The sequence below is a fragment of the Gasterosteus aculeatus genome, chromosome 2, assembly GCF_964276395.1.
Source record: "Gasterosteus aculeatus chromosome 2, fGasAcu3.hap1.1, whole genome shotgun sequence".
Lineage (NCBI taxonomy): Eukaryota > Metazoa > Chordata > Actinopteri > Perciformes > Gasterosteidae > Gasterosteus > Gasterosteus aculeatus.
In genome coordinates, this window is record NC_135689.1 from 19,507,869 (window position 1) to 19,520,044 (window position 12,176).

At 44.1% G+C, this 12,176-nt stretch overlaps 1 protein-coding gene across 4 annotated transcripts in view; it reads left to right on the plus strand.

Moving 5' to 3' along the window:
* The window catches only part of plagl2 (pleiomorphic adenoma gene-like 2), a 35,134-nt gene that overhangs the window by 16,562 nt on the left and 6,396 nt on the right, over nucleotides 1-12,176 (plus strand). For 3 of the 4 annotated variants that reach the window (XM_040193717.2, XM_040193718.2, XM_040193719.2), the window contains exons 2-3: nucleotides 11,107-11,256; nucleotides 11,350-11,855. In XM_040193717.2, the coding sequence (XP_040049651.1) occupies nucleotides 11,515-11,855 (341 nt within the window). In that variant the 5' untranslated portion in view covers nucleotides 11,107-11,256; nucleotides 11,350-11,514. Of the gene's footprint in view, nucleotides 1-11,106; nucleotides 11,257-11,349; nucleotides 11,856-12,176 lie in introns of those variants that run through there. The other variant, XM_078093971.1, reaches the window with a different exon arrangement.

Here is a 12,176-nt window from a genome sequence, read left to right on the forward strand (position 1 = left end):
GTGTGCCGGTCATTCGTAGGTTCACTGCAAAGCTGATAACCTACAGCGAGTGTTGTTAGCGTTCAACAGGGACAACGTCACTCTACAGATTCAGTATGAGATGCTGGAGGTAGAAACATAGTAAACCATCACATTGTTAAACAGGAGGGGGCTCGTTGGGTCAAACAGGACTTTACCCCAGGAGATCGCTATTTGTGTCCAGTGTGAAGGTTTTGTTACTTAACTCCGGTACTAAACTAAGACTGTGTGCTTAAGATACCTAACAAACATAACTTATTAAAAACCTAACTGAGTTGTTGCCTTAACCTAACCAAGTGAACCTAAGAAACCAAGCAAAGCTACGTTGAAAGTTTATTTTGTAAAAAACACGGTGTGTATGTGACGAGCAGAAACACTACGTCTCTTATGAACACAGGCGTTTATTTTAAAGAAAAAAGTGAATTTCGACTAGCATGATTACTTTAGGGCGGCACGGTGGTGTGGTGGTTACCACTGTCGCCCCACAGCAAGAAGGTTCTGGGTTCGTCTCCGCCCAGTGGCCTTTCTGTGTGTAGTCTGGCTGGGATAGTGGTGATGAGACCAGACGGAATTATCACCTCAGTTTGAGCATCATTTGGCTCGAAGTCTCGGTTTTCTATTTAGTCTCATCGCCGCCATTTGAAGCAACAAGCAAAGGTGCACTGTGCAGATTGAACATGTGTGCCGGTAATGTTGGATTCATGCAAACCACAGTTTCCCCCTTCTAGCCTGTAGGTGTATCACACGTGTCTTCCCTCCCTCAGCTCCCGCCCCAGATAGTCATTGTAGCCCATGCAGGTGTCTCTGCAGTTAAAGTGCAGTTCTTTGTGGAACTGTTTTAACGCTTCCTGTGGCTGTCATTCTGTATGTTTGCTTCTGTCAACTGTTACCTCGGTGAGCTCTATTATCTGTATTAGATGTTAGCTCTGCCAGGACTTTTACCAGCTGCTGACGAGCTCTCCTCCTGCCGACGTGAGGAGATGCGGCCCGTGAAAGTCCGGCGCTCAGTTCAAGCTGCAGTGATGCACAGATACAATTGTCCCGCTTAAGTGTGCAGATGGAGAGAGAAACAATAAGTGATCCGTTGTGGAATCAAGAGTCCAAACTGAAGCGGCTGTTGCTCACTTGAGGCCCCACAGGAGTACTGAGGAGACAGACGGACAGACACAGAGATGCACACATACTTGTATATAGTACTACTCGGGTAAATATATCAAACGTTCCTGAGAACAGCTGTTCACACATTGGACTTAATATGGCATTTTTGATACAGTTTAAAAAGTGTGCATGTTTGTTGTGTCCGCGAGGGCTCTGCTCTTAAACCATGTCGCAGAGAGAAAAAAGAAGAGGTGGGGGTCATTGGCGTGACGCCCGCTGGCACCGTGCCCACATCTCCGGCTGCTGTGGAGCTCCGTGTCACAGGCAGGACTCCCTGCCAGAAGGGCTTTCCCCAGAATGAACTCTCACACACACACACACACACACACCTCAGTCATGCTGCCCATGTGTATAGTGTCAACATTTTGATAAAGCCATGCCAAGCAAACGGTATGTCCTGGCTGACAGTCTGACTTGGCAGTTTTCTTTTTCTCTGCTTACTAAGAAAAATAATAATGTGCCCTTTTAAAGGCGTTAATATAAACTTAATGAATTTACGTGGAAATGCTGAAGGCCAATTTACTTAGGTACTTTATTTAACCAGCTGAGAATATACATTTTATACTTATTCTCCTCTAGGGCTCGACAGTAACGTTAATCCCGTCGGTCCCCAGTGAGTAAATGCGACAGTGATCACTGATAATGCGACATTGTGACCAACAGTCTTATCGAAATCAAGCGGTTGGCACTGGAAAAAATGGTTCTTTGCAAAACATTTGTAACTTAAGGCTGTATTCTGTAAGTTTGTAATGTTTACTGATAAAAGCTTTTGATATGATTAGTTAGTTAGCACATTAAATGCTAGTGTAGGAGCGTACACTAGTGTTTACAATGTTAAAGGATGTCCTATTTTTTATTGTACTCATAAATATAATATATAAAGAAAATATATTTAATATATTACAAACAAATGTAAGTTGCTCCCCACACGCACAAATTACTAACCTTATCAATTGAAAAGAGCTGTTATGCATTTTCTTTGAAGACCAATGGTAGGAGGAGTATGGCTGCATTCACCAACTGGCTTGCAAATCACAAATGATTTTTATAAAAAAAGAAGAAGAAAAATCACAACTCTGCTTATGATTCTCTGAATCACTCGTAACACTATTTCTGTATTTCCTGCCCTGTTTTGGAGGTGACTACACACAACAGCTTAATTGGTATATGCACAGTAAAGCCAACAGGTCTATTTTATGAAATCTATGCATTATTATATTAGTAATTTCTGGCCATTTCAATTTTTTATATCCATTATTAACTTTCTATCATCAAAAACACACAGTCAGCTGACATTAGCAGCACATGTGTTCATTTGAACTTTGTTAATAACAGATACTGTGTGATAGAAGTAAACTATTGTCAGAAAATGTTTACAGTTATCTTAAAAAGCTATCTTGTTTCCCACCGAGCCAACGTCAATGTGTGGGGGCTGACCGCTGAACTGGAATAATTTGTTCAATATTCATTTGTAACACAGAACTTTATTGGTGTAAATACAAAACGGATTCACGCTTATACAAACGTTGTACTAAAACACACATCACTGGATATAACTATACACAATTCACACTATATACAACTCCCATAGCTGTAGTACACATTTCTCGTTTTCAGGACACGCGAGACAGACGAGGTGTGCACAGAGGGGGGGCCTGTGTGTGTGTGTGTGAGTGTGAGCGTGTGAGTGACAGAGACGGAGGGAGAGCAGGGAAAGGACATGCAGCTGAACGAGTACGCTGCGTGATTTAAATAGCGTTAAAAAAAAATACACCAAACGCAATGTGTGGCGGCCGGTGTTGAATCTGCCGCAAGTGGCACCGCCGCAGATTAGCCTGTGCGTGGGAAACATTGAACATACAGCAGGCAACACGACTGTCCCTTATGAAACAGTCACATTCAAACAGTGTCCGGTTTCATCATCCAAAGTTGTCAAAAAGCGTAAATGAAAGCTTGTTGTCACCACATTAAATAATGCGTAAATAAACAACAATGAGGAACATGCCATTACTTTAAGGTGCACATAATTTATGTAGTCATAAAATACTATCAGCTGCTTTCAGTTCATACTGCTCACTAAGCTCTGTTGTTTTTCTAGTATATTATTAAATGGGAAAGAGTGGTGCTCGGGCAAATGTAAATTTTTCTATATATATATATATATACATGTATACATATATGTGAGTGTGTATCAGCTGGCAGCTAACTAACATCATGGCATGGAGGTGTTTTTTTCCCATCCCCCAAAACAACTCAAACATGTTTTAAGAACCCTTTAATATCCCAAAGAACCATATGAAAAACAGAACCATCCATTAGATAAAATGGTTCTTTAGAAGCTGATGGTTGGAACCACACCGCCTTCGAAAGAAACATTTAGGAATCTTTTTTATTCTGGGTGTAGTATGCAGTTTAAATGTCAATTACAGAATAATAAAAATGAATAAAAATATCATTAAAGTAGCAGCATATTTGAAGGAAACCAAAGTTAACTTGAAACTAGATTCTGATGGTGTCAACGACCCTATCTGGTTAAAAAAGTACTGGTAATGATGTACTCTATTTCTAATTCCTAATTGCCTAAAATGTGAAAAGTGGAGTCCCTTAAACTTGGTCACTCTTCTATGATAAAAATACTTTTGGTTTATTCCCTCAGTAAACATGGTGAACATGAGTTTATGGTCTCACACTCATGCTACAGCTTAATGTTAATGTAGTATGAAATGGTCCATTTAGAGTCAGATTGACCATTTAGCAGAGTGTGTTTTATGGAAGGGCTTAAAGTGGTTGAAAAGTAGCTGTTGCGGTGAGATCCATATAAGGCGTCTCTATTGCACTCCTCTACATTGAGAATATGGTAACTCCTGTTCATTGGTTAGAAAAGAAATGACGACGCCCACTTCCTATAAAGGGGATTACGGTTTTAGTGTGATACAATAAATCGGTTCCGAACACATTTTCCTGTGTTCATTCCTTATGAATGAACATAAACAGAAAGAGATACCAAGCTGGTCTACATGTGTGGAGTCAGTCACTCTTCTAATTAGTCTCCACTGAACCTCCAATCATCGTTAAAGTGAGTGTTACCCAGATGTCTCGCTCGATTCGACAGTAGCAGCAGGAGCCCAGAGAGAGGCCGGCAAACGATTATGACACGGCTGAGAATATAGAGCGTCGTGGCTGTGATGGTGATGATAATGATGATTCAATTTAGCGTCTCCATTGCAGCGTGTTTGATGTGGGTTCATGTTGGGCAGCTTTTAGACGCACATAAACAAGGTACAGGCTTTCAGATTAAAACAGCTTGTTTGGATAGGTGCCTCCCGAACGCGTGCCGTCTGCGGCGACCACAGCAGGAGAGCGAAGAATAGGAAGTGGCGAGAGCAGAAGAAGAAGAAGAGAGGGGAGGTGAGGGTCTTAATGAGCGCGTGTTTGAGTTTGGATGTGGTACACAAACCAATGCAAGATGAAAGAGTTGGTGCATCTGGGTAGTTGTCGCTCATTATTATTTATTAAATGCGGTATAGGCCAATTGTGGACAGCAAGATGATTCCTGAAGATGGAACGTAGCGCCTTGTGATGAGACCTAATCGGAATTATCCTCACTTTGTTGTGCAGGAGAACAATAACCGGGTTTCTGTTTGTTCAGCAATGATCAGTGAGAAGGAGCCGGGGGGCAGATGGACTAAACTAATCTGAGCACAAGGAAACTCGGGGGGAGTTCAGAAGGGAAGGAATGAATAGTAAAACGTATTCAGGCTAAACATTTACTACTACAGCAGCAGACAGATGGTCCATTAGGTCCATTAGGTGATGACACTCAGGTGTGCCAGCTGCCGTGGCTCAGGAGGAGCCTGTTGGCGGGCAACGGCGTTGCAGTTTAAAGCCTTCTGTCGGGAGTCGGACGGGGGCGGCCTGCCCTGGCGTCATGCTAGCCAGCTAGCCTCGTTCCATTAGCCTTCTTCTCATCTGAGGAATTGAAGCAATACAGAAAGAGCCATTCCATTTTCCATAAGAAGTTGAAATCTTTTCTAATTTATTTATAAAAAAAACTGCTAATTATTTACCATTAATTATGAGCTTTGTTTGTGTGTGCATCTTTTTAGGCTGTAGGCCTACTCATGTGGGAGGTAAAGGCACGTTCCTGTTGGTGATCCGTGTGTGCTGTGTTGGGCTTGAGAGGAGTCCACGCTGCTCATTGTGTGACCCCCCCCCCCACACACACACACACACACAGAACTGACTTATTTACTATCTTTATAAGAAATTCTTATGAATACTTGAACCAAACAATTTGTTTTGGGTCTTAAATTCAGTTGGTTAATGGTACACTTTTCTTACTATTAGTGCGGAATGCCTTTTAATCATTTACTCTCATCCTGTCTGCCTGAAGACGCCCGCTTGAAACTACTGTCTCCTCCAGTCTGCTTTGATTGGCTAATGAGAAAAATAGGGCGTTTGGCTGCATTTCGTACGTGTGGTTGTTTCACACGTACGAAATGTATGTTCACCTGCTACTTCTTCACCCAGTATTTGTTTATTAGTTGTAAATAGGTTATTTAGTGCATCGTGTACATGCGGGTGGCTAGCCCACATTCAAGCACCAAAAATACTTTTTACACCTGTAAAACTACTAACTTTCCCATTAGCCTCAGCTGTACTTGTGCGAATGGCTAATGCGCAACATGTTCAAAGCCTTTTTCTTTCACTTTTAATCAACCTGTTTCCTGAATGTAACTGTGACCTTTGGTAAAATTCGGGTTTTGAATCCTGACTGTTTATGGGGAGTTTAGCATGTACGTTGCACGGGAAATGGTCGGATGATCACTTGCAGGAACCCTTTTGAATAAGTGCAAAACCAGCGTTGGCTAAGAGCTATTTACATCTTCTTTTAACTCCACATTAAAAGTGGGGAGAGGGAGGCAGTGTCGTAGTGAAGGTGTTCCGTGGTGACAGTTAGATGAGCCCCCCCCCCCCCTCGAGCCAGACCACAGCCTGGGCTATCTTTGGCCAGGAACACTGCTGGTTTTCATGGCCACATCCCGGCTCAATGTGGCCACGACTAACTGCCGGGATGGCTGAGGGTTTGGCATGCATGGCAGTGTGTGTGTGTGTGTGTGTGTGTGTGTGTGTGTGTGTGTGTGTGTGTGTTTGTGTTTGTATGTATAGGGGGGAGCTTCACAAGCAGGAAAGGAACTGAAACCTGTGGGTGGAGGGAGGAAGGATGGAGTGACAGAACATTGTGGATGTCTTTTTCATTGAACTAGTTTCATGAGAATCCCCAAAGTCCTTTGCAAAAAATGTGAAACTGCATAATAATGAGGTAGCATTTGTTCATTTCGGTAAGAACTACGGCTGCATGTGTGTGTCAAAATGACAATGCTTCAGCTCCATGTTTGTGGGTTTCATCCGTCCGTGGAAACTATTAAGTTTTACTACACAAAATGTCTGTTGCATGACCTGTAAGGATTGACTGTTAACAAACTCTTTGCAGAGTATAAATAACAACAACAAGCAGCAAAATGAAAACTCTTTGAACCCTTTATAATATTTTTTGCTATTTCATTTTAGATTATTCCCATCTCGTTCTCGTTGTTTGATGCACAAGAGCTGTCCTGTAAATTGTGGTTAGCCAGACAGCGAATGTTTGACATGACAGATAATAGTAGGAATAATAATAGTAATACATAACTTTATTTGTACACCACCTTTTAAATAAGAAAAAGTGCTTGACTTGACAAAAAGAAGCCATGAACATAACAAACGGGGAAAATAAATAATCATTTAAATGTATGGAATAAGATGAAGACATGGTGGAATTATTATTTTCTTATTTCTTTTTTTTAATTGCTGGCAATGGTTTCTGACATCACAATGAGCTGATGGTGGCCATGCTGGCCTTCATCCTCCTGGGCTTCAGGTTACCGGTCAAAGCGCTTAGTAAAGCGTGACCTCCGCCCCCACCCCACCCTCAACTGGCTCTGGAGTCACTTGACTGCTGCAAAGACCCCTTGTACCAGACTCCAGTTCTTCCCTCCATTTTTTTCCCTGTTGACCTCCTTCATCCCTCCCTCGTTTACCCGCTCCTGCTTCCGCGCCCGCACAGAACCCACTAAATCAGTCAGAGAGCTGTGACTTTAAAATCCCCTTTAAAGATTTAATCCTAAAAATACCTTAAGACCGAGCTGTCTTAAACTTTTGAGTATAACAATACGCCCCCTCTCAAAGTCTGCTCGAACATAAAAGTGACCTGCTTGGAAGCACAAGCTATTTCTCTTTATAAAAACATGTGAGCACACGTGTTACACATCTTTAAAGACAGCAGGTCCAGTCAACTTTTTTTTGTCTAAATCCAGAGGTATTGTGTCATCAGTTCTCCTTTTATCTGTTTAAGATCAAGTGTGTGTGCTCCCCTGGCCCTCCCCCCACCACACACACAGCCCCCCGCCCCATGAGTGTACGGCTGTTGTCACCTAAGCTGCGGACGGTGAACTCACTTTCTATATTTAGTGTGTTTGTTGTGTACTGTTCTGCTATGTGGATCAGAGTTCTGCTGGACCGGGCCGTCGAGGCCACAAAACAACCCAGGAAACAAAAGAAGTGAACTCCGCGTTGCTCAGTATTTCCGTGGCAGGCTGTGAAAGGGTTAATGGCAGTCACTCAGCATGCAGGAGCCGTGGCAGGCGAGCAGGCAGTGCGGGGGGCTGACCTCTGACCCCTCAGGAAAGGAATGTGGAAGCTCTTTCATCCAGGACAGAAACCAAAAACACCGGGCAGTTGAAAAGTGGCGGTTCAATTCCGGCCCTCAACTCTCTTTGATTAGGAGCAGTGCGCAGAGGGTCCGTGTGAATGTGCTGCTGAGCGCTCGTTGCAGCCATTTTGGGATGAAGCTCGATCCCCGACGCAGCGGGGCCGTTTCTCTGTGATCAGCGCAGTGACGGCCGAGTGTGATAAGTGGTTGGAAGCGGCTGCGGTCGGGCTGGCGGACAACCCGGTTATGAGGCCGTGTGTGCTGTGACCTATGACCTACAACATGTGTGGTATGTTTGAAGTTACGTAACAAACAACATGGTCATTATATGTGAATGTTATTTCTAACTATTCTTCTGCGAGAGTTTTTTTGTCGACAGGTCGAATGACATCACCTTTTTCAGAGTATAACTTGCTGACTGATGAGTCGGTGTTAAATGATACAACATTATTTCTTTATTTGACATCAGTATAAGTAGTTATGTGACTTCCCACATTAGTTCATGGACTAACTTTTTTAAGGTTTGATTTCAGCGTTATATCCATCGCCATCTGGATTTTGTGATCCATCACACCACTTATATTATCTATTATAATACGGGTAAATGAAACCCAGCGTTCTGATTGGTTGAGAGTTATTGAGTGATAATGTACAGTTGCTGTTCACGTTGACCCGAGCGTTCCATATCACCGCACACTCAAAGTAGCAGGTTAGATTTTGCGCGGCCGTTAGTTGACATTTTAGCTCGGTGGTGAAACCCGTAAATGCCACAAATGATCCGTTTCGGGCAATGCGAGCTTTCGCAACCAGACAATTAAGGTGGACGTCGTGAGCGAATGAGTTATTGCGCGACGCGATGCTGTTTACACGTACGGGGACTATTTTCTCTCTAGACTACTGAAATGAGAAACAACGTTTGGTGGCTACAACTATTTTGTGCTGAAAGGCAGCTATTTACTTACTATTTTACTTACTATTTATAATTTAGCTGGTAACCGTATTATAAAACAAAGGTACTTGAGGCAGTACTTTATCTTCAATAATGTAACATTAATAATGTTAAATTATTAATAATGTACATTATTGGACGATAAAGTACAGCCTCTCGTACCTTATTGCTTTAATAGAATTGAGCAACACATTCCTGATATAATCAGCAAGTATTTGTCAGTTTAACATTAGCATTAAATCATTCTTCCTCTATCTGAGGTAAGGACGTCCTTACTGGGGAGTCATTTTATTATTTATTATTACATTGCTTTCAAAACGTATACGCTGTTCTTTAAACTTGAGAAAATGTTTGAAAAATACAAAGGTTAATTTAAGAAGTTAGAAGCTATGAAACTACAAATGACCCTTCAAACAGAAATAGACAGTTACGTGATTCACTTTAGCAAAGCAGTTTCATTCGATATATTTCTAAATCGACTACTCTTTAGTAATAAGAATGCATAGAAGAAACCCCGCTCATTTATCAGCGCGTAGACGTGAAAGAGTTCGTTAGTTCACTTTTAGTGTTAAATCAGGCATGTCATTCCTGAATGAAATATCAGTATTTCATCATTTCAAATTAAAGTGAAAGACACTAGATGAGATTGTCCCATTACGACTCTCCAACAACGTCATAAGACATGATAACATGTTGTGTATCACCCAGGGCATCGTTGCTTGATGCGGTGCTGCTGATCAATCTGAATGTTATATTTAATTCAATTGTACATATCTCATGATATATCTATCTATATATCTTTGTATATTAGCTTTATTTCAGTGTGCGGATTCTCCTCATTGTACTCCATCTGTCTGCGTGCACGCCTTTTCTTGAGTGCGTTTGAGTATGCCCGCTTTTTTGAAGGTAGGGGTTACATGATGTTGAGTTTGGTGTGAACTCTGTGTGTGTTGGACCGTTGTGTGCAGAGGACAGATGCAGGGAGACACCGCATGGTTTCAGGCCGGGAATGTGCGATGTGGGTAGGCTGTACAATGGAGCCGGGCTCCTTGAGGGTGGTCAATGGAGCTGGGCGTCACCCCCCTGCACCCTCCCTGCTGGGTGATGACTACCGCACAACGCCACAGCTGTCAGGTCCTCTTAACGTTCTGGGGAGAACCGCCACACATGCGTGTTGGGGAGACGTGCAGGGAACACATAACTTATAAGCAATGCTGCTAACGCGTAGCAGCAATTACAAGAACGCGCACGCCACCCTCGACTGTGCACGTGCCTGCCCCCAACTTGCAAAGACACACGGAAACACCTGCAAAAGCAACGTGTTTGCTGTGTCTTACTTAACTTATTGACCTCTCATACAGAAAGCATGCCATTACTTTTGGATGCTTGTGTGCGTGTGTTTGTGTGTGCACGTGCCGGTGCGTTTTCTGTCACGTATGTCCACATGGGCTCAGGTGACAAGACGGCCGGAGCGAGGCCAACATGGGCAGCGTTTGTGTGTCCACTCAACCTTGAACTCAGCTGGTGTGCTTGCAGGCAAGGGGTCACAGGGGTCACAGGGGTCAGTGAGGGTAAATAAGGGAATGCATGGAGGACAAACAACTGAGGGTCAATAGATGAAGTGCCCCTCCCCCCACATACACGCCCCTCCCCCAAACTGTCTCATCCCGGGGTGGGGAAGAGGAAAGGGGTGTGTGTTTCTCTCTCCGTGGACTTACAGGAGCCTTACACAGTGTCATCTGTAGAGACACCTGATGAGGACGTGTCATTTCATTCACATACTTTAAAAGGTTGCTTAGTAGCTGGAGCACTGCGATCCTGTCATCTGTCATGGGGGGCTCACACTTGTCGTTCAGCTCCCCCTAGTGAGCTCCAGGAACACTTGCTCCCGGGAGGACTGTGCAGATGACAGGTCATGTCTGTTTTATAAGAATTCCTTCGCAACTCGCTGGGATTACGGCCATTCGGAATGGTCTTTTAGCTGTGGTGCCTGTGGCCCAGAGTAGAGCAGGGTCTTCTATCAGAGGATCGGTGGTTCAATATCTAAGCGCCAAGACATTTAATCTCAAATTGGTGTGATAAAGTCCTGTTGGGCTGTACCTTGCTTGTTCTTCCCTGTCATGAGGTCTTGAATGTGTGTAAATGGGTGAATGATGACGTGTAGTGCACCTGCATTTTGATACCATTTGTCACAGGTTCAAATTCTAAATAATTCTCTCTCTCCTTGCAGGACGATAAAAATGCAGAGCAGCCTTTCTCCCTCACCGCCAACCATGGCTGTTGGGACCGGGTGAGGACGAGAGGACACGAGAGCGAAGGAGCGGAGCACCGAGGCAGAAAGAAAAAGCTGGAAAGAGAAGGAGAAGCGGTGTTTCAACAGGTAATCGGTCTGCTGGGATGAACGCTGAGCTTGATGTTGCCACAGACTTTGAAACAGTTCCCTTCAGAGTATACACTGTCCGTCTCACCGCAGATTTTGGCGAACCTCGATGTCCCCGCTGGATTGTTGACACGTTCTGTTAGCTGTCTTATCCGGCCCTCCCCGCCCTCCTCCCCAAGCACACAACGTACAACGTTGAGCCTGCCGGGCAGGGGGGCCACGGGTGAACCTTCATGGCCGTGGCACTCTAGGGCTGCCATGGCAGCTGCTGCCGCCGATGCCTCACACCGTATTACCGCACTGACGCCGGAGGAAGAGGGACAACGGGCTGCCGCCAAGCTGTTTGGGAGTGCCGCCCCGCTGCCACGGATAGAGAGAGAGAGAGAGCGAGAGAGGGGGAAAGAGAGAGAGTGGGAGACGGGGGACGAAGGAGAAGAGGTCGGGAAAGACAGAGGGAACGAGTGTTTGGTGTGCGGGGCCCCGTTCGCCTCCCAGGAGAAGCTCCGGCTCCACATCTCTGGTCACACGGGAGAGAAACCCTTCCACTGCTCGCAGCCACACTGTCCCAAGGCCTTCAGCTCCAAATACAAACTCTTAAGGTACCAGGAGTACCTTTTAATACAATGTGATGCACAGCTTTTGTAACTTTCTATCAATCTCCCAAAGTGTAAGTTAAGAAAAAAGCTGTAATTTTAGCTTCTATTTAGTATATGCACACTTGCTAACTACCATTTCAGAAAGCAATATCTGGCCCATGTCCATCTTCTCTATCAATATTTGTAGATCACACACTTGTATGTGAAAGACATCACTTGACAAACCCACATAGTCTCCAGACTCTGCAGTTCCCCGCAGCCTCATTCTTAGAGATATCCGGCAGTGGTTTTCAGTTAACCCCAGACCAAAAGTACAGACAAGGC